Source organism: Phoxinus phoxinus (assembly GCF_949152265.1).
Source record: "Phoxinus phoxinus genome assembly, chromosome: 22".
NCBI lineage: Eukaryota > Metazoa > Chordata > Actinopteri > Cypriniformes > Leuciscidae > Phoxinus > Phoxinus phoxinus.
This window is the reverse complement of record NC_136897.1, coordinates 26,387,202-26,408,656: the sequence shown is the minus strand read 5'-3', so window position 1 is coordinate 26,408,656 and position 21,455 is coordinate 26,387,202. Positions and strand designations below refer to the sequence as shown.

Here is a 21,455-nt window from a genome sequence, read left to right as displayed (position 1 = left end):
CTTCCAATTACGATGACCTTTTCTTCCCTAATCCTGACCCTTGATCTTTGACAAACCCCCCCTCAAACACCCCCAAAGCCCTGAAATTCCAAGGGTCAGGTTGCAGCCTTTTGTCTCGAAAATTCAGGTGCATCTGCAAATTACTTCCCTCACTGACCTAAAGGGGAAGTCATGAACTCAGCGTTTAAAGACAGGAACCACCGACAGATGGGGTTTTCTGAGGTTACAGGGGAACCTGGAGTTTGATCATGTGCAACTGTCATTTCTGACTCAATCAAACCGGATGATTTGCTTACAACTAATCGCTGTAAAAGTCGGTACTTAAAAGTGCAGTAAGCGATTTTTCAGAAACGCTGTTGATATTTAAAATCACCAAAACAAACACGGCCCTACCAGAGCCCGTCTGCGGAGAGCCTGGCCACTCCCTATGTAACGAATTTTGGTTGTAGTTCCACCAGAGCTCCACTGGGGGAGATCGCCCATGAGTGCAAAATGAATGGGAGTCTATGGAGCAAGACGGCTAAATGTGTCTATTTCACCCGATTGCCGTTGAGAAATCTCAGATTTGATTGTAGGTTTTGCACGTTCAACATGGGTTATAGGTCGAAAGTTGAATGAACAAGTACTACCTCTCGATTTCTTACAGGTTGAGTTTTTGTTGCCCATAACACACTAGCATTCAGCTAATGAACGTTGATTGGTCAGTGAATGACTGATTACGACAAGAGATACCGCTTGATGGCATTGTGGCATCCGAAGCGGGACCAGAACGTCTTTTAAAACAACAAAACAAAAACTCTTCTAGCACGTGTATTTACCAGTGTCCGCTGTGTTGTTGATGTACGTTTATGTGTATGACGTCATTGACATTTTAAAAGACTTTTTAAAGCAAATAAGCGACTCTAAAAAATCTAACACCCAGCAATGTGTAATTTCTTTGCATCTCCTTTCGAATACAACATTCAAATTACCAGACAAAAAATGATATCCTGAGAAAAGTGGATTTTGAGGGGTATAGCTCCATAGACCTCCATTCATTCTGCACTCGTCCTGTGAGCGCCCTCATATGGAGCCAGAGTGAAACTGCAACCAGTTCAGAACCCGGAAACGATCCCCAGATCCGCTGTCAACGGCATTTCTCAGAATGGGACCTTATTTCGGCAAAATATTGTATGGTAGTCAATGGCGAGAGACGACAAATATTTTGATCTCGTTTGAATTGTGCCCCGAATTACACATATGATGTTTGTCAATTTAAAAGATAAATTTTAAAGTCAAGAAAGTCGCAGTTTGATGTAAAACTGTTGAGGTATAAGACTGTGAAAATACGTCATTACAAAGACTACAAACCCAAAAGGCGCACATGTGACGTCATACCTTTTCTCTCAATGAATGAAGCTAACTTTACTGAAGCTAACTTTACTGAAGCTAACTTTACTGAAGCTAACTTTACTGAAGCTAACTTTACTGAAGCTAACTTTACTGAAGCTAACTTTACTGAAGCTAACTTTACTGAAGCTAACTCTACTGAAGCTAACTTTACTGAAGCTAACTCTACTGAAGCTAACTTTACTGAAGCTAACTTTACTGATGCTAACTTTACTGAAGCTAACTTTACTGAAGCTAACGTTACTGAAGCTAACTTTACTGAAGCTAACTTTACTGATGCTAACTTTACTGAAGCTAACTTTACTGATGCTAACTTTACTGATGCTAACTTTACTGAAGCTAACTTTACTGACGCTAACTTTACTGAAGCTAACTCTACTGAAGCTAACTTTACTGAAGCTAACTTTACTGATGCTAACTTTACTGAAGCTAACTTTACTGAAGCTAACGTTACTGAAGCTAACTTTACTGAAGCTAACTTTACTGAAGCTAACTTTACTGAAGCTAACTTTACTGATGCTAACTTTACTGAAGCTAACTTTACTGAAGCTAACTCTACTGAAGCTAACTTTACTGACGCTAACTTTACTGAAGCTAACTTTACTGAAGCTAACTTTACTGAAGCTAACTTTACTGAAGCTAACTCTACTGAAGCTAACTTTACTGACGCTAACTTTACTGAAGCTAACTCTACTGAAGCTAACTTTACTGAAGCTAACTTTACTGAAGCTAACTTTACTGAAGCTAACTTTACTGAAGCTAACTTTACTGAAGCTAACTTTACTGAAGCTAACTCTACTGAAGCTAACTTTACTGACGCTAACTTTACTGAAGCTAACTCTACTGAAGCTAACTTTACTGAAGCTAACTTTACTGAAGCTAACTTTACTGAAGCTAACTCTACTGAAGCTAACTTTACTGACGCTAACTTTACTGAAGCTAACGTCTGTCATTTTTTCTACAGTCTTACGTTATAATCGTGACGTTGCGCCGTCATGCCTGAGTGTGTTGGACCAGACTGCACACACACGAGCAACGGTGACGTATAGTGCGAGACGAGAGATGTAGTTCATTGAGCGATTTCCACATAAAACTAAATGTTACTCTTCTGTTTTATGACAAACTGCGACTTTCTTGACTTTCATAATTATCTTTTAAATTGACAAACATCATATGTGTAATTCAGGGCACAGTTCAGACGGAATAAAAAGATAAGTTGTCTCTCGCCATTGACTATCATACATATTTTTACCGAAATAAGGTCCCATGAGCCGGAAGCGGAGGGGCGGGACTTAGACTCTATATTGTGAAAAGTGCCTGAAGGTTTCAGAGCGGTTGTGACGTACGAGAGATTTGTGACGTCATCTAAAGGAAAGTCGTTTCAGAGGCGGAGCATTTTATTTTTTATTTTTTTTTGGGGATTGACTAAATGTGCAAAAGATCAGAAACATGCTTTAAGATACTATAGGGTGGATTTTGATTTCAACATGATATGACAAAAAATCGAGAAAGAACTGCATGAGAAAGAAAGAGAGAGAAAGAAAGTTACCAAAGTAACCATTCACACTGCATGAAAGAAAATGTGAGGATTAGAGGAACATGTTGGCTCTTTTCTTCTTCTTCCCATCTCTGGTTATTCCGAGGCTTTCCTTCATCAAAGCGCGCACTAAAAACCAGCAGGCAATCATTGGAATTGTTCCAGTATCCATGGAAACAAATCTAGCTCGTGGGCAGGCTGTGGGTATTCTAGAGGGGGGGGGGGGGGGGGGACTCTACAGGAAATGACCTAACAAAGACTCTCTCCTCTCCGATTGCTCCCATTTTCCAGTTAGGGAATGAGTAATGCTTGGACAAGAAGTGTTTTCTTTAAAAAAAAAAAAAAAAGAGAAAAAAAGAAAAAAAGAAGGAAAATCGTCTGTTACTTGTCTGGATTTGTACGGCAGACACACACACACCGTGGGCTTGCAGCAGCAGACGGCTGTTTCGGTGTGTGCTTTACATATGGTCTTCATTTCCCCCAATGAAAGAGCCTCTATGTGCATGTGTTCCACTGAGTTTACGTCCAAGCGCAAACGAGGCCTTTATGAGATTGAATTAATTTTCTGTCCATCTTAAGAGTCTCTTAACAAACTGCCAAAATCCAAATCAATCCAAACACAAGCCCTTAAAACCTCCTCGGATTAAAAATGCATCATCTCTCTCTCGGGGTAATTACATCTACCTTTCAATGTGAAGACTTTTCGTAGTTGTACAGCACAGGATTAATGTTCTGAGAGGCATTGCAGTTATTATAAAAATGTTTATTTCATCTGTGCATGCAGATGGGATTATGATCTGGGATTAGTGCATGGATGCAGATGTACATTTATTTAATAATATTTTTTCTACTTGTTAAATTCACCGAGTGCAACGTGGATCAACATTCCAATCAACCAATCAGATTTGAGGGACACGTTTATGTAAATTTTAGGCTTACAACCAGGGTTATGTGTGTCTATATCAGTGTTATTCACCATCATTTCTCTCATTTTAGAGATAAGTTGTAGGTAGGGTTGCGTTTAGGGGAAGGGATAGCGCTAGGACTAAATATTTGGACAGGAATATTGTTCCAGGATCAACTAAATTTGGTGATCCAGGATCATGTCTTCACTAAACTTTCCTTTGCTTGCACCAAGATCTGCTCAACCAATGGCATGAGTTTGTGGCAGGACTATCATGATTTCTGACCAATAGCAGGGAGAGTTGTGCATCAAATGAAATTTGATATTTTTACATTTTCATTGTACTTTGGATGGGATAACAGTTACAGACTGTTATTGAGTGATGTCAAAAAGGCCTAAAAAGGGAAGATTTCCACACAACATGAAAATAAGTTCAACAAAGGTCAAAATAAATGAGAAGTAGCCTATTTTAAAAATGTTATTTCAGCAAAATATTATAATTTTCATTGAAGAAAAGCAGTACAGGTAAAACTCGAAAAACTTGAATAAAAGTTCATTTATTTCAGTAATTCAACTTAAAAGCTGAAACTAATATATTATATAGACTCATTACATGCAAAGTGAGATATTTCAAGCCTTTATTTGTTGTAATTTTGATGATTACGGCTTACAGCTTATGAAAGCATTTTCACAATATTCTATTTTGAATTTGGGGTTTTCATAAACTGTAAGCCAATCATCAAAATGATAAATAAAGGCTTGAAATATCTCACTTTGCATGTAATGAGTCTATATAATGTATAAGTTTAACCCTTTAATAAGTTGAATTACTGAAATAAATTAACGTTTGCACGATATTCAAATTTTTCGAGTTTAACCTTATACTTTGTGTAATAAAAAAAATAAAAAAAGTAAAATCACAAAGTTTACTTCTGCAAAACATCACAACTAGTCTGAATAAAGCTATAGTCTCCAATTAAATGACTGTTTTCAGCTTCTCATTTACATTGGAGCCAAAGCTGAGCTTTAAATCAGTGGTCTAGTGCATAATACTCCATCTGATAAAACAAAGACTACATGCTGACCCCTCACACAGCACACCATAGGCCCACACCATCTGTGACCACCAAGTGGGCTTTGTTACCACGGTACGGCAGATCTGATGAGATTCAAATGGGGAGGGGGGTCTTTATCTCTGTGTGTTCAAAAGAAAACCCCTGATAAAAGTTCTGCCTCTATGGACATTTTCAACTTAAACTGTCTGAAGAAAGAGAAAAATATGATTTCTAGTTCAGTATACTTACTCCTTTTGAGGAATTACAGATGTGAGGGTTTGACCCCTTGAAAGGGGAACGTTATTAACCACAACCGAAATCTGTTCCTTGTGCAACAGGTACTTTTCCTGTAACAGAGAAGCAAGATGACTGTGTGTGGCTTATCTGTTAAGCAATAAATCAGTTGGTTATCTGTGGTGAGATGTTTGATGGTGTGGAATAGTCATGTTAGCAATAGCATCTTAGTGTGACTTCTCATTATGAATGAAACAGCTGCCCGGTGCGTCTCCATCTGGGACACAATGGCCTCTGAATACAACATGCTAATGAAACTGTGGCTGTAAACAAAGCCCCCAAAGAAGCTTGAATTCATCTATGCAAGCTTGAAGGCAGGTTCCAACCACACAAAACAACTATCAAGAGATGACGTCGAAAGAAAGGTCAAGGAAAATAGAAAATAGACAAAGTGCAGTTTGTGAAGAGAATGGGAAATAATGACGAACCAACACAAAATATAACTTTAAAATATGGTTAATTAACTTACAAATTAATTAGGCCTATAACTTTTTTTTTAAGTTTACTAACTGCATAAACTATTTGCACTCTCTTCAATTTATATAGAGAATGAGCCCCTAAAATAAGGAACCAAAACAAAGATGGTGCCAGAAATAGATTGACGTCACCAGAATAGCTTAATTTGGTCCTGACCTCTTTGACACACTTCCTTTCAGTTAAAAGATATAATCTGTAACTATAAATGTACAACTAATACTCCAATGAATTACATTGTTATTTTTTGGGGAGGATTTTTATTTATTTAAATGCAAATGCAGCCTATAGAGTCAACTTTTTTACATTTCTTAATTGAAATTGAGGCATTCCTTATTAAGTGACAGATTCTTTAAAAATTATGATAATTTATTTTGGTAATGCCACTGGTGCATGATGTTTTCCTCTGTTTATAATGTTACGTTTTCTCTCTTTCTCTATCTCTCTCTTTGTGAACGATTTAATGTAATTTAATTCCTGTAGAGGTCCTATCTGTTCTGTCTTTCCTATCTGTTTATTGTTTGATACATTATAGTAGCCTAATAATAAAAAGTCCATTTCGACACTTAAAACAGTATTTTTAAAAGGCCGGGTAAAGGGTAAAATTAAATATTCCACCAATAAGACAAGGCGGGCGCATTACAAGTAGTACGAACAGAGGGGCGGGACTTTATGAAACAATTGACAGTGGCTTATCCAATCAAATCGAAGAAAGGATTTACGTTGCTACGCTTCTGTCCAATCAGATGTCAGTGATGCTGCCGCTGCGCTCGACGCGCCTTTCAGTTCTCAGGTTCTGGCAGTTTTGATTCACTCTTCCTCCTCACGTCTGACCGTCTCCTACCTCATCCCACCACTTCTAACGCTTTTTTCGGACATTTTCTTTTAAAACATCTCTATAAAGCACCATGGCTGATACCGCTGTTGACACGACCACCACCACCGAGGTCACCGCAAAGGTAAGTTACGTTAAAAACGATGAATTTGAGAAAAGTGGGTTTGTCTGGAAATTAAAACCGAGAAAAAAAGGCAACAAACATAACAGTTATGGGTTTTAACAGCGGCAAATCTTTTTCTCAATGATAAAATAGTATTATTCGAACACCAGCTTCATATTTTCCGTTTATTCGTGTTTCGCGCGGAGTCGTGTTTAAATTAACGGCTAAAAGAAGAACCACTACGAACGTTCAATTCAAGAATATGTCGTACAAATAAGGCAAACCTCTATGAGGGAAAATTTCGACATATATTCCCATATGTAATCATATCCAATTAACGTTAAGTATGGGGTTTCGGGGGAGGTGGGGGGTTGAATTGGTGAACCATCTGCCAGATTTTTTTTTTTTCCTCCGTTCTTTGAAAATTTGTGTGTGTGTGTGTGCAAAGTCAAGGCTCTTGATCTCTGCCGCGCGAATAGGCGGGAATATCGCCGCCGCGTGCTATAAAACGCTCGCGCCTCCCGCCCCCAGTCTCTCGAGCACGTTGTCTTGGCGCGCGCTCTGCCTCCTTTTGTTTCCAGCTCGGCGCGTGTGCGCGCATGCGCGTGCACGACCCCTACCGGGGGAATAAAGGGGGCAATGGGGCAAGACTGCGCGCAATAACCTCAAGTGACCTCGACATGTGTGTCCAAACAATAGATTTAATTCACGAAGGCATGAACCTAAACTGATTGTCTTTGTATAATAGATCTATTGTGGTGTCGGTTTCAGAGAAAGAACACAGACAACGTTACAAAAATATATATTTTTTCCCCACTTTCAGTAGTTCACGTTGAGTTTCCATTACGACAATGTGGTGAATGTGTTAAAAGAAAATAAATTAAAGGTAAATCACATAAAATGATGGCATAGTTTCTAAAAGTGTATTTAAAGCCAAAAACCCGAGATGGTTTTCATGACCCTGGTGTTGGTTTGCCATTTAATGTATTTTAACAGGCAGTCAGCCAGCTGGTGTGTGTGGTCTGTGCCTCATCCGTGTGTGTGTGTGTGGGTGGGGAAGTAACTCACGGAAACAAACTTTCCCCTTTACTACCATGAAAAACGTGTATGCTATCAATGTGAAATAACTAAGCGCTGTTTATGTAGTCTGATGGGGTTTATTTATTAACCGATAAACTTCTGCTTTATTTCAGGACCTGAAAGAAAAGAAAGAGGTGGTTGAAGAGGCGGCGGAGGCTGCGAAGGAAAACGGCAGCGAAGACGCACCTGCCAATGGAAATGGAACAGTAAGCGTTGAGTATTTCCCAGCAGGCCTTGTGGCTTTTGTCCCCCTAGTACCCGCTCGCCGCGCAGGTGTTGAAGGGCCCCCTCCCCCTCGGTTCATCACACTGCTCTTTGTTTAGGGTTCGAGAACTGACACACATGCATCTTATGAGAAAAAGATGCTGTTGACCTTCCCACAAACTTAGGAAATTATCGTAATGATACTTAATCGTGTGACTTTGTTCATAAATCCCCCAAGTCATCGGGTGACATAACAAACTTGGTATCGGTTTCACTCACACGGTGTTTTCTCTCTCTTTAGACTACTAACGGTGCTTCACATAAAGAAGATAAAGAAACCAATGAGGATGAAGAGGGTGGGGATGATGAGGAGGGTGAGTTTTAACGTCTACTTTTTCACCATTACTGAATTTAATTGAGCAAAAAAGCTGATTAATGACACACTTTTTTTGCTTGTCAACAGCAGGAGACGCAGAAGAGGAGGAGGAGGAGGAAGAGAAAGCTGCTGAGAAAAAGGCTGAGGAGCATCCCGTGAAACGTCCAGCAGAAGAGGAGGTGCGTTTAAGTTGCAATCCACACATGCACACTCATGTTTTCCAGCACGTCTAATCTCAGCTTTATTTTTCCCAGGAGGCAGTGGAAACAAAGAAACAGAAGACAGAGGAGAACGGCGACTCCACAGAGGCTGAAGTCAAAGCCTAACGCTCTCGCTGCCCTTCAGTGGCTCTGTCTGTATGGTCAGTTCGACCTAGTAGAGTTTGTGCTTTTTCTGTATATTTCACAGACATTCCTTTGCCGCTACAAAATCTTTTTTTTTATTTTTATTTTTTTATTGCACTGAGGCCCATAACATCATCATGACCCTGTCCCCTTTTTTGTAAGACCTTATTTATTGGTGTAGGACCAACATTAGAAAAACCTGTATTAAAAGAAACGATGGACGGTTTATTTTAGCACACGTTTAACAAGCACACATTCTACTCTGTTATTTGACCAGCGGATGTACAACGCAAGCAACTGAACGCCTTGTCATTTTCATGGGTGACATTTTTCTGATCCACTAAAGACCAAAGATGAGTTTTAAGCAGGGGCTAATAGACAATGTTTAACCTGGTTGTGCTGCTAGAAGTTAATCCCTCGCTTTAGCAGATCAGTTAACATAACAGATGGCTCATGTGAATGAGAGGGTTTCCTTAGTCAACGCACCGTCCGCCCCCCCTTTTCTCAACGGCCTCTAACATGTTAATTAACCCCTTTTTAAATCTTGAAGGTCTTTTGTTCCATATGCATTTCAAAAGGATTATATCTTTCTATCCTTATGTACAGTTTTGGGGGTTTTTGTTTTATCATTGTGTTTTATATGGGAAGTGCAGAATGAAAACAATCTATAACAGAACTGTATGCTGGTACTGGTGTTCTTTCAGTCCTTCAAGCGAAACCTTTTTTTATTATTGTGTTTTGGTTGCTTTTTGACCACTGCTTTGTATAGTTTGGTTCAGGATTATAAATAAAAAAAAACAAGTCTTGTCTTTTTAAAAAACGAGTGCCTCTTGGGTCTTTTTTAATCGCTGCGTCGGGGGGTTGCAAAGCATTTTACGAGCCGCTTAAAACGAGATTGAACATGCACCAAGTATTTGTAACTGTTGAAATGTTCTCTAGGTAAAATGTAAAAGTAGCTTCTCTCACATAGACTAGTTACCATACTAGGATTTTCTGATACGAGCCGGTTTGATCCTACAGCGCCCCCTGGTGGTTAAAATCTTAAACATGTTTTTACTAGAAACCACCAGTCAATCAGATTCAGAAGGACATCTGCAGCACAAAACCTCCGTCCTGCTGTGACATCTGTTTAATTCTCAGAGCATTTACCTGTACAGTGCCACGTATTTACATCATGTCCTTTAGTGGTGGAAGAGACCATGCATGCTTGTGTGGATTAGGCAAACAATGTCTCGTTCAGTTCTTTATTCGTCGCTTCTTGATTTGCTTACTAGTGAACATTTTTTTATAAAAAGTATGTCGCATGTATTGCAAAGCAAAACAGACAAAACATTAAAAGATGCTTGGCAATACAGGCGCACATTTCTGAGCGCTCCGGTGGAGAGTCCACGGATTTGTTGTCCAGATTTGTTGTAGTCACCAAACAATACATTTGTCTTGTTCTTCCGCACAGGGCCTGTTTTCCGATCACTCACGCCTCAGCCTCAACGTCCGCTCTGCCTGATAATGACAAGAACGACGGTCATTACAACGATCACGCCAGACCACAGGAAAGCAGGCATGAGAGCGTGCGTTCCATGACATGGCTCAGTACGGGGAACCATAAATACGTCATTTATGTTTTTCTTATTGATATGTCATTGGAGCGTCCACCTGTGTCAAGCTACGAGCCATGTTACAGTATGGCAAACATGCTATGCGTGTAGTAGCTAGCTAGCTAGTATTCAAATGATGAGCCTAATCACTTTAAAACAGGATATGCAAACCGAAGAACCAATAGACACACACACATTCTCTGTTTTACTGTCGAAACAGAGGCCTACAGTAAGGCATCAATGCGGCTTTACATGCAAACAAACCGACAGGTGACATCTTCAAAGTTCATGTGGACTGGATACATTTGCTTTGGACATGTGAGAGGGGTTTACTTTTATTAAAAGCAGTGAGCTTTAACAATTAGCTGGCCAAAAACAATATAAAAAGAGCTATAAACAGTTTTGGCTTCCTCCTTTATGAGGAATCAACAGTAAAAAAAACAAAAACATTTGACATATGTACAAGCTAGATGGAAGTAGTCAGGCATCACATGATCACAAACACACTTTCTCTCACACTACTCAAGCTCGCCGTCATGCAGTCATTGTCAAGCATGCTTGGGTTATTAAGAGATCTGAGTGAGATGCATAGTCAAAATCGCTCTTTTTCCCTCTCACATCTCCAGCACGGCGTGAAGTGAGGACGGTGTGTCTGAAGCAAGCGCAGAGTCTGAGCTGTTCGGTTGTGTCGACGGGGTCCAAAATTAACTTTTTCACACGGCTGCTGTTGACCACTTTTGCACAATGTGTATACAACAGTGGGTCCAAAAAGTCTGGATTATTTTTAAATTATTTTCAAATTTAAAACAATTAGCTACATTTGAGTGATATGTATTTGACATATTTCTATCAGTAAACTTTGGTTTGTCTATTTGCATGACAGCAGCACTGAAGATTATTTTATGGAAGCCCATTTACGCCACGTGAAAAAAAAAAATCATGCTTTGGTAAATCATAATAATGACTTAAAAAGTCAAAATTGTGGCATGTAATAATTTAATTTTTTTGGTAAATCATAATAATGACAAGTCAAAATTGTGGCATGTAATAATTTAGATTTTTTAAAGTCATAATTTTGACTCCGTATGTTTTTTTTATTTACTTTTTGTCATAATTTTTCACAATTTCGACTTTTAATAATGATTTCATAATTTTGACTGTCAGTTTTGTATTTTCTTTCTCTTAATTATGACTTTTTATGATAATTCTGATAATTTTGATTTGGTATGTCATAATTTCTACTTTTTAAGTCATAATTTTGACTTAGTATGTCATAATTTTGCCTTTTCATCACATAATTTCATCTGTTTTATGTTTAAATTGTTTTTGATGACTTTTTATGTCATCATTAATTTTTTTTATCTCATAACTATGATTTACCAGAGCATGACTTTATTTTCTCATGTGGCGGTAATGGGCTTCCATATGATTTGAAACAAAACCAGATGATCCTGTTTTTCAGAACGATTTGAAAATGGCATAATTTACTGTAATACAATTACCTAATTTATTTACCTAGAAATTAGAAATAATCAATAATACTGATTCTACATTTTATTTATTTATTTATTTTTAACTATATATATATATAAATCCTAAAACTCTTTATTTGTATGTGTGAAAAAAACACAACTTCAATGTGGTCTCAGACTTAATGACCCTAATGTATGTATATTTTTTGTACTTTAAAAATATCCCTTACATATTTGCGTCACATATGAAAATTGTTACAAAACCACCATGGTTCAGTTTGTTTGTTTTGGTGAATTTTTTAGGTTTCTCTATAGTGCACTGTCAATAAAAAAAAAAACTTTGGCTTCCTACAAACATCTGATGGTAAGTTTTCCATTTTTTCCATAAAAGTCGTTTGAAGATGCACAACAGTCCTTGATCTTTTATTTAGAGGACTGCTGGAATTTCTTTGCTTTGATTCTTGGATATCAAAGAGTGTTCTTACGTTATGTTGCAAATCCAGAAAGCTGGTAACTCGTGTGGTGCTGATGGAGTGTTAATTTTGGACCCGGTGTGAGAGAGCAGATCTAAATGTGCACCAGTAGTGGCTGGGTCTCACTCTGGGGAGGCTCACCCTCGGGTGCTGGCAGATGGTACACCACACACAGTGAGGAGTACAGGCACCCCACAAATGACATCAGACTCGAAAAGTACATCACGCCCTGGGCCCCGCCCACCAGTGATGTCAGAGGGCCCATCGCCACGGAAACCAGGATCTGAGCCAGGAAGTACTGGCAGCTGAGCAGGGAGATGTCCACCCCCATACCTCGCCTGGTCCCGTCCTCGGAGGAGCCGCAGAACTGCGAGAACAACACGAGGACATTCATGACCGAGATCAATCACAACTGAAGTCACTGCAAAACTAAAGTACTGCAATCAGTTCAAGGTAAAGTCCATCAGCATGCTGTCAATCACCATTGACATTAAAGTCGTCATGAAATCAAAATTGGCCATATTTACTTTGTTAGCGCATATTGTGGTGAACAATTAATCCGTGCAAGTTAATACACAGAAAAAATAGTTTGTCGTGGTAATCTTTAATCAAAGTCTGCAAAGTCACTTCCGGTCTGGAATGGCGTTTATTCTCTGGTGACGTCGGTTTGACGGCTTGGGTTGAAAACGCTTAACCATCCCCTCAAACCTCAAACTTTAACTTTGGGTCCCTCGATTAGTGAATTCTAAGAAAAAAAAATTCATCTTCTGTATTGTACTTACAATGGGCCAAAAGATTACAAAGGGTTTAAAAGCAGAAATGTGTGTTAAAGCACTCACAATAATTCTTCCATGAGCTGTAAAGTTGTATAAAATCTTCGTTTTATGTGTTGCAAACATATTATTACAAATAGCTATGTTATATTCCTAGTATTTAGAATCGTTGTGCATAAAAGTTAACCATTTTGGTTAAAAGGTTCAAAAGTTAAAAGGTTAGTAAGTAATTTGGTCACTAGTCTCATGATAACACAAATAATGCGTCATCTTGATGCTATACTTTTAAAATAGTGTGTATTTGAATGTTTATACTGATAAGGCAATTACTGTATTTCTTATGTGTGCTGTTTGAGCTGTACAGATGTATAACATTTTTAATTTCATATGTTGCCAAAATATTATTGCAAATAGTTGAGTTGCAGGTGAAACTCGAAAAATTTGAATATGGTGCAAAAGTTCATATATTTCAGTAATTCAACTTAAAAGGTGAAACTAATATATTATATAGACTCATTACATGAGATATTTCAAGCATTTTTTTATTATAATTTTGATGATTATGGCTTACAGCTTATGAAAACCTTTTCACAATATTCTCATTTTGAATTTGGTGTTTTCATAAGCTGTAAGCCATAATCATCAAAATGATAACAAATAAAGGCTTGAAATATCTCATGTAATGAGTCTATATAATATATTAGCGACTTAGCGGCTATGTTTCTGCAACTGGCCCCAGGCCGTTGTGTGTGTTTTTTTAAACATCTAATTAAAGTCTGTTTCTGTGTCGCTGATGAACTTCCTCTCACCTGCGGGCTCTGGTAATATTCACAGAGCAGAGAGTAAGGCAGCGTACAGAGAGAAGAGAAGAGCACTCCGTAGGTGACGCAGAGAGACAGCAGCACGTACAGGTTTGTGGAGAGAGTGGCCAGTCCTGTGCCCAGACCAAAGGCCAGATAGGCAAAAAAATACAGCGAACGCAAGGAGAAGCGCTCCTCCAGCTTCTCCAGAATGGCTGCAGGAGGAAAAAGACAAAAGACAGAGATGCTAATACACACTAGTCTTTGTGCGTGGTCAAGCTGTACAGAATCACGCTCACTTTCACCAACCTGAATAAAAAGCAGCACTGAATGCATAGATGCACATCCCCCAGCAGCCCATGGTGACGCCAGAATTGTAGCGCTTGTACTCCTCTGAATCGTGGTGAGCCTTCGGGTCTCCGCCAAACACAACCTCCCCCATGAAGTCGGTGTAGAAGAGCAGCATCCCCTCGAACGATAACCAACCTGAGGATCATGTTTCAGTCCAAATTCATGATGAAAGATAGTTGCACATTAGAGGATGGATACCCGACCCGAGCACGACGGTACCCGACGGGCCGGGTTCGGACAGATATTTAGAAATGATGCTCGGGCACATCAGTGCGATAAGGCATTGAACATTTTACATTTAAAAAAGCTTATTATGTAGGTAGCCAATGGGCCTGTGTCACTTGATGCAACTCACACTTATTATTCATAAAGTTGTACACATCCTGGGGCCTTTGTGTTTTTAAAATGGTTTCCTATAAATGTATAGCACTCCCAGATCCATTCTTAATCTTACCATATTTAAATCCATTCCCGAAAATCAGTGTTATTTTAGCATTATTTATCCACTATAATAGTATTTATTGATAATGTTATATTATATATATATTTTAATAATTAAAGTATATTAAATAAAAATCTATATTTACATTTATTTTAATGTATTAATTTATTATTAGTCTTTTTATTTATTCGTTTTTTTGTTTAGATATTGTTCTATTTAACTTTAACTCATTTTTATTTCAGGTTTAGTTTTTGTAGGTTTAGTACTTTAGCTTGTTAAACTTTTTTTTTTCCTGTTAGTTGCCAAGGGAATATTGAAAAAATGTGTTTAAATCTAATTGCAAGGTTTTTCATAATATATTTAAATTTTATTTCAGCTTTATATCAATTAAAAGGAAATACTGCAATTTTTTATCCAATTGCAAGATTTTTTATCATACATTTCAATTAACTTTTATTGTACATCAAAAATTATTTTAATAGTTTTCAAATTGACAATTGACAAAGCTAAATTCAGCAGATTTCCCTCCCAAATCAGTGCAAAAATGTTTTTTTTTGTACAATTTAAGACATTTAATCAGCTGTAGGTCTGTGCTAACACTTTAGTCTTAATGGAGTCTTATCAAAATCTTAATGTCAGTGCTAATTATATATACTGTATATATATATATAAAATATTAAAAATGAGCCTCAGACATTTTGTATATGGCTAATGAGATTCAAACCCTATATTACCCAGGAAATGGTTGGTGCACAGGCTTCGTAAACACGGAGGCATCCTGCAGATGGCGGTACAGAGCAGCAGGATGGACATCTGAGAGTCTGCTCCTTCATGGCTGCCACTGAGGTCACTGTCATAGCGCATCCCATTCAGCAGTATATTTGCCACCTTGGGAAAAGAAAAAGATTAAAAAAACATGCTAAAGTTGCAATACATGCTTAATCAAACGTAAAGTGCACACTGACCTGTTGGCTGAAAGTGACCGTGCGTCTACGACCGTTGTCCAAGCCACCGCTTTGAGTCATGACCGGGTCCTCTACCAAGGCCAGACTCTGAGGACGCTTCAGGATCCCTGAGGAACTGCCTCTCTGTGACCCCGACGCCTCACTCGGCTCCGCGGGTTCAATGGCTTGATTTTGCTCATTAGCTTGCAACGCTTCACTCGCCTGCAACTCTCCGTTAGGCTGCGAGTGTGTGTTTTGCTGTGACACTTCATCTGCACCACCAGGTGTTTCTCTGTGGCCTTGAGGAGGAGGCGTCTCTGGTTCTAGTGGCTGAGGAGTCTGCGGTCCTGTGTAGCATTCGATCAATACTCGGTCTATGTAGGAGGTGCCTAAGGAGGAAGCAAACTCATTAATGCCTGTGAGCGAGTTGTCCCGACTGATGAAGCTGCCGTATTTGGGTGTCAGGGGACTGAGAGGGGAGATGGGGCTGGTGAGGCCGGCGTAGAGACGTGCGTTAGCGCTGCTCGAGCGGCCCAGTGGATCCTGGTAGCGGTAAGTGGAGAACTGGCTGTTATATAGGGCTTCATCCTCGTCCTCTTCGTCCTGCTCGGCGGTAGCTCCGGGAGGGGGCGGGGGGGAGGGCGGAAGAGGGAGGTTGGGGCTCTTCAGGTTTTGTCCGCTTCTGGTTTGAGGCTGGGATTTGGGAAGAGTTCGCTCAGGAATACTCGTGAGGGTCATGGCCGTGGTGGCGGCGAGGGTGATGCTGGTGAACAGGTATATGACCCGGAGCTGCCCACCTATTGACCTTCCGAACTCAGTCTTGTCCCAGTTAATGCCGCCCACAATGTAACCAAACCCGCCTCCAAGGCCTGAGGTAAAGATGCAATAGATTAGAAGTGAAATGATAGATGCAATTGTAATGTGATTCAGTGTTGTTATTGTTAAATAAAAATGTGCATATCATTTTGTGTAGTGTGAATAGCTATAATAAAATAAAAGGTAACACTTTATTTTTACAGTGTCCTTGTTGCATATGTTACATGTAATTATCATAGTTATAACAGCAAATTATGCATAATTACATGCAACTTACCCTCAACCAAACCCTAATCTTACCCTAACCCTGTAGTAAGTATATGTTGTTAATTAATATTACTCAGTACTTAGATATATAATTACACTTTAACAATGACAACTTAAAATAAAGTGTAATCAAAAAATATATAAATGTTAGATGAAAAACTTGAACAAACATGAGAAACGTTGCCTTCACAATTGACTGGAATAAGTGTTAAATAAAAGAAAGGGGAAAAAACTACAACTAAATAAAACTTGACAAAAGCACATAGCAAAATGACGACTTAAACAATTTTTTTTATTAAAAATATAAAAATTAAAGGTAATTCACAATATTAAATACTATAATATACTGTAAATGACACTAAAATAACACTTTTTTTCAAGGAATTTATTTAAATATGGTTAATTAAAATGTTAATGGATCTGAGAGAACTATATTTTTATAAGTAACTGAAAACATAGTAAAATTAACTAACTGAAATAAATAAGTTATGGTTGATGTAGTAAAATTACTAAAAAATAAAATTGGTATAAAAATAAATCAAATCAAAGTTACAAAAAATTTAATTAAACTGAACATAAAAGCTAATTCACAATATTAATAAATACTATATTAATATATAAATAGTACAGATTTTCAAGGAAATTATTTAAATTATGGGACAATGTGTTAAATAGGTAAATGAAAATATAGTAAAATTAGCCAAAATAAATAATAATAAAAAAAGGCCACAGAGCGTATACAACTTTATTAAAAATGACAAAAGCACATAATACAATTACTAAGACTTAAACTAAAATATCAAATATAAATATAAAAATATCAAATAAAAATGTAAATATAAAAATATCAAATAAAAATGTAAATATAAAAATAAAAGCCAATTCAAAATATTAATAAATACTATAGTAGTATTTAAATATGACTAAATATATTGGTTTGAGAAAAAGAGGGAAAAAATGCTTTAAATGAACAATTAGCCATAATTAATCGTAGTTTTCCTCTAACCTGCCAGAAGAGCATGTATATTGAGGCCTCGGTCTTGGTCCTCTGGGCTACACACATCCATCATGTACGCATGACTGGGGTTGTCCGCTGAGTCCGCGCTGAAGTCCATCAGAACCACACCACACACCGTCAGCACGATGCCCCACTTGTGATCCAGGGCTGTGTCCGCCAGCGCTGACCCGATGTCTCTTCCATTCAGCACCAGTGTTAGACCCAGCAGAGCTCCTACACACACAACAACAGAACAGCATTAACACCAACTTCTCAAAATAAGAGTGCAAGTTCACCGAAAAACTGTAGTTTCAATGCCACATGTTAAAATGCAAAGAGTTCGAGAGAAATATATGCTTGATTTGAGGAATTAGTGAAGTTTGCAATAGCTAAATTCAGCTTACCTATCGCCAGGGCAAAAATAAAAGGTCTCCTGCGGCCAAAGCGAGACGTACATCGGTCACTCCATCCTCCAAGAATTGGTTGCAGTAGAAATCCTGACAATCATAAAAGAAGAGGGAGAAAAAGATAACTGGCTAAATGATGGCTCTAAACTGGTATTGCTGTACGTAACAGAGGCCAGTTAATAAGAGCTGGGGGTGAGGTGTCTTGCTCAAGGGCACCGCAGTCGTTTCCTGGTACTGGGAATCAAACCCACGACCGTCCGGATACAAGCAAACTCTCTAAGCATTAGGCCACAGCTGCCCCGAACGGGAGTGAGGTTTAGAGGGGTGTGTGTAACGGGTAAACCTCACTCCCCTGACCTCCAGAAGTGCACTAGAGGCTGCCGTTAACGTCATTGTCAGCGCACACGGGTCCCATGCTGGAAATGCCGGTTCGAATAGTGGTGCGAGTAGAAATTTAATTTCCATGTTTTATGTAAAAAAAAAAAAAAATTATGTTAAATATTTATGTTGCAATATAAATATTATATGAAAAACGGAAAAGAAATGTTGCCTTGGCAAACTAACTGAAATAAATATTTACTGAAGCTGAAATAAAAATATAAGTTGAAGTATTCAAATGAATTAAACCTAAATCCAATAAAAAAAGACAAAAGCTCATAATAAAATTAGAAAAATAAAATTAAAATGAAAACCTGAAGAAATAAATAAAACGTATTAATAAATAATATAATAATAGATCAATAATACTAAATGTTGACTGCAATTGCAACATAGAAGTGGCAAAAAGTCAAATAAAAAATATGCTGCATGTTAAATATATATATGTTGCAATATAAATATTAAATTAAATACTTTAACTTAAAAAAAAATTGTACTAGAAATGTTGCCTTGGCATACTAACTGAAATAAATATTTACTGAAGATGAATTTTTTTTTTAAGTTAAAGTAATAAAAAAAACAAAAATAAAAATAAATTAAAGCTAATATAATTATTTTTTTTTAATTATTAAAAATGACAAAAGCACATAAGTATAAAAATACACATATAAAAATAAAAGACAATTTAAACTATTATTAAATACTATAATAATATGTAGATAATACTAAATGGTGGCAATAGTGGCAAACTGCAATAGAAGTGGCAAAAAGAAAAAGAAAGGCCTATGTTGCATGTTACATATATATTTTCCTTTTCAGGATATCCAGCTCATTGTTTTCAATATAATGAAAGTGAATGCAAAGTAATCCATGTGTTCTTCTACAGGCATATAATCGCTTTGTGCGAGGAACAGACCCAAACACTTGGCATCTGCTCTAGGTTGTTACGTTCACGAGAAAAGTATGAATATTCTCTATTAATAATTCATTCACAAATCTGACAGATCCAGTATTTGAAAGAACCTCCATGATCTGTGACTGTTGCATAAGCATAGATTTGAAGTTAGGCGTTTAATTTTTTTGATAAAGATTGCATGTAAATAAAAGTAGATCTAATTTGAATCCGAGACTGAGTTTTGAACACAGTGGCTGTTTATGCAAATGGACTCTGGTTACATCAGAAGATGCGTTGACGTAAGTTCCACTGAAACAGGAAGCTAAGGCGGGACATATTGAATGGCTCCTCCCCCTTTTCAAATAGCCAATAGCGTTTAGTTTACCTCACAGACTGCGAGGTAACTTGACAGCACCATGGAAATGAGAGCGCTGATGAAACGTTGGATTCAATAGTAGATTTGAATAAATTCCATTCTTAACCAACGTAATAAAACTCGAGCGTTTGACCAACCAGTGGTATTTATGGCATAGGGGGCGGAGCTTTAGATTCTAGAGAGCATTTGATTGGACTGAACCTGAAGTCCGCGATGGTGTCATAAAAATCCGGGATCCATTTTAGCGGAAGTGAGAGACTGTAAGTTTTGAATGCTTATATCTCCTAAATGCGAATTTTGTCATTGTTTTGGAACAACCCAGCTTATTCATAACATTAAGGCTAACATATGCATACTAAAAGCTGAAAAATTTAATTTTGATGATTTCAGGGGGTCTTTAATATCTACTAACCTAAGATTGGACTGATGAACCACACAAGACTGTAGAACTGGTCGGGCAGCCCCATCTGGAGTAACACAGGAGTAACATACGCCGTTTCCATCGCGTAGCTGAACTCGATACCAAACAAGATGGATCCGTTGAAGAGAAGCTCGGGGAAAGTGCGTCTCGGAGGCAGTTCGCTGAGGTCGAGCTGTTCCAGGGGACACGGGGTGTTCGGCGGCGGAGGAGGAGACGGTCGGATCAGTTTCCGGCGCTTCGGGTGCCTCTGGAAGTTATTGGCTCTGTGACTGAGGTGCCGTGTGGTGGACGCTGGGAAGCTGGACGTCTTGGACAGAGTGGGTCTCCATGTGCCATCCTGGGCAGGCCCGAACTTCCCCCCCACAGGACTGGACAACAGGGGGTCGCTCGAGGTGCCCATTCCAGGAGATGACATTCTGCTCACACTGCAAAGGGGGAAAAAAAAGTGTTGATGCAAATTTTAAAAGACATGGAAAAGCAATCCATCACCGCTCTCTTAGGTCATGGTGACATTGAGGTAGGACAAGATAAACAGCACAATTACATAAAGCCATGGCGGAAAGCATCACAACAGGGGGTTTGTGCTGCATCACATCAGCAGAAAAGTATCGTGGTGATGGTGAATGAAGCGCCGTTGCTTCAAGGTGGTCAGTGATATGACACTTCCCTCGTGCACACGACGACGCACTGCAACCAATGCGCAGATCCAGAGTGTGAAGATGCGCAGTGCACATGTGGTCTCTTCATAGCTGAGGAAGCAAAACGCATAACGGCAGCCTTCTGAGAAACGCACCAGGCGTGAATAAAAAGAGCACGTGATGATCTTCGATTAATAGGCTAATGGATGACAAAGAAGAGCATGCCTGGAGAGCAAAGCAGCTGCACTTCAGTGGTGCACTAATCACCTCAATTATTTAATTTCAAGGTAAAGATTATACAATCGACTCCTCCACTCGTTTGTTCTTTGTGAGAGGCGTGCACATGGAGACATTACCTTTATCCGGGATGCTCTTCAGGCATTACTGGTTTGCAAACAGCAGACGGAACGGCAAATCATGTCGGCGCTGCTGTTTAACGTTTCTTCCTCTTTCGTCCTTTCTGGCGCAGTCATTTCTCTGCTTTTATCGTGCTCCTCCGGTCTTCCCCTGTTCTCTCATCTCTCCTCGACTGAGGCTCGGCTCTCCCCCGTGACGTCACGACATCATCGCCCCTCCCGCGCGCCAATCTGCAGCATCAGCATCAACTGAAAACTGACACCTGTCTAAAACACTTCAAACTCTTAAAGGGACAGTTCATCCAAAAATGAAAATTCTGCCATCATTTACTCGCCCTCGAATTATTTCAAACCTGTTTGAATTTCTTTCCTCTGCTGAGCACAAAAGAAGATATTTTAAAGTCGGCATGAAATCAAATTTGACAAATCTTCTTTTTATATGTAATATTGTAGTGTTTA

General features: G+C 38.6%; 2 protein-coding genes across 7 annotated transcripts; one reads left to right on the top strand and one right to left on the bottom strand.

The window, feature by feature from the left end:
* Positions 1-6,275: 6,275 nt before the first annotated feature.
* On the top strand, positions 6,276-9,415 carry LOC306991027 (uncharacterized protein). Of its 2 annotated transcripts, none has more exons than XM_079598462.1 (5): positions 6,276-6,612; positions 7,785-7,877; positions 8,177-8,249; positions 8,342-8,430; positions 8,506-9,415. In XM_079598462.1, exons 1-5 carry the CDS (start codon positions 6,562-6,564, stop codon positions 8,575-8,577), a joined length of 378 nt encoding a protein of 125 aa, XP_079454588.1. In that variant the 5' UTR covers positions 6,276-6,561; the 3' UTR covers positions 8,578-9,415. The 2 variants fall into 2 exon arrangements, with proteins under 2 accessions (XP_079454588.1, XP_079454587.1); XM_079598461.1 differs by having other exon boundaries at positions 6,304-6,612; positions 8,339-8,430.
* On the bottom strand, positions 9,410-21,261 carry slc45a1 (solute carrier family 45 member 1). Of its 5 annotated transcripts, none has more exons than XM_079598458.1 (10): positions 20,997-21,261; positions 19,994-20,427; positions 17,930-18,022; positions 17,535-17,759; positions 15,467-16,314; positions 15,236-15,389; positions 14,018-14,194; positions 13,718-13,923; positions 12,277-12,502; positions 9,410-10,095 (listed from the first exon to the last, which is right to left on the bottom strand). In XM_079598458.1, the coding sequence occupies exons 2-10, from the start codon at positions 20,415-20,417 to the stop codon at positions 10,067-10,069; spliced, it is 2,382 nt and encodes a 793-aa protein (XP_079454584.1). In that variant the 5' UTR covers positions 20,418-20,427; positions 20,997-21,261; the 3' UTR covers positions 9,410-10,066. The 5 variants fall into 5 exon arrangements, with proteins under 5 accessions (XP_079454584.1, XP_079454583.1, XP_079454585.1 ...); XM_079598457.1 differs by having other exon boundaries at positions 9,521-10,095; positions 12,262-12,502; positions 20,997-21,250; XM_079598459.1 differs by lacking the exon at positions 9,410-10,095 and having other exon boundaries at positions 11,566-12,502; positions 15,467-15,834; positions 16,243-16,314; positions 20,997-21,250.
* Positions 21,262-21,455: the final 194 nt, after the last annotated feature.

Bases quoted from the DNA above. Each gene is read 5' to 3' on its own strand.
- LOC306991027 (XM_079598461.1), top strand. From the start codon at position 6,562: ATGGCTGATACCGCTGTTGACACGACCACCACCACCGAGGTCACCGCA. The intron at 7,878-8,176 runs GTAAGCGTTGAG...CTCTCTCTTTAG, and splicing joins CTGCCAATGGAAATGGAACA to ACTACTAACGGTGCTTCACA. The intron at 8,250-8,338 runs GTGAGTTTTAAC...GCTTGTCAACAG, and splicing joins GGGTGGGGATGATGAGGAGG to CAGGAGACGCAGAAGAGGAG.
- slc45a1 (XM_079598456.1), bottom strand. From the start codon at position 20,417: ATGTCATCTCCTGGAATGGGCACCTCGAGCGACCCCCTGTTGTCCAGT. The intron at 16,315-17,534 runs GTTAGAGGAAAA...TCTTTACCTCAG, and splicing joins TATACATGCTCTTCTGGCAG to GCCTTGGAGGCGGGTTTGGT. The intron at 15,390-15,466 runs GTCAGTGTGCAC...TCTTTTCCCAAG, and splicing joins CGGTCACTTTCAGCCAACAG to GTGGCAAATATACTGCTGAA.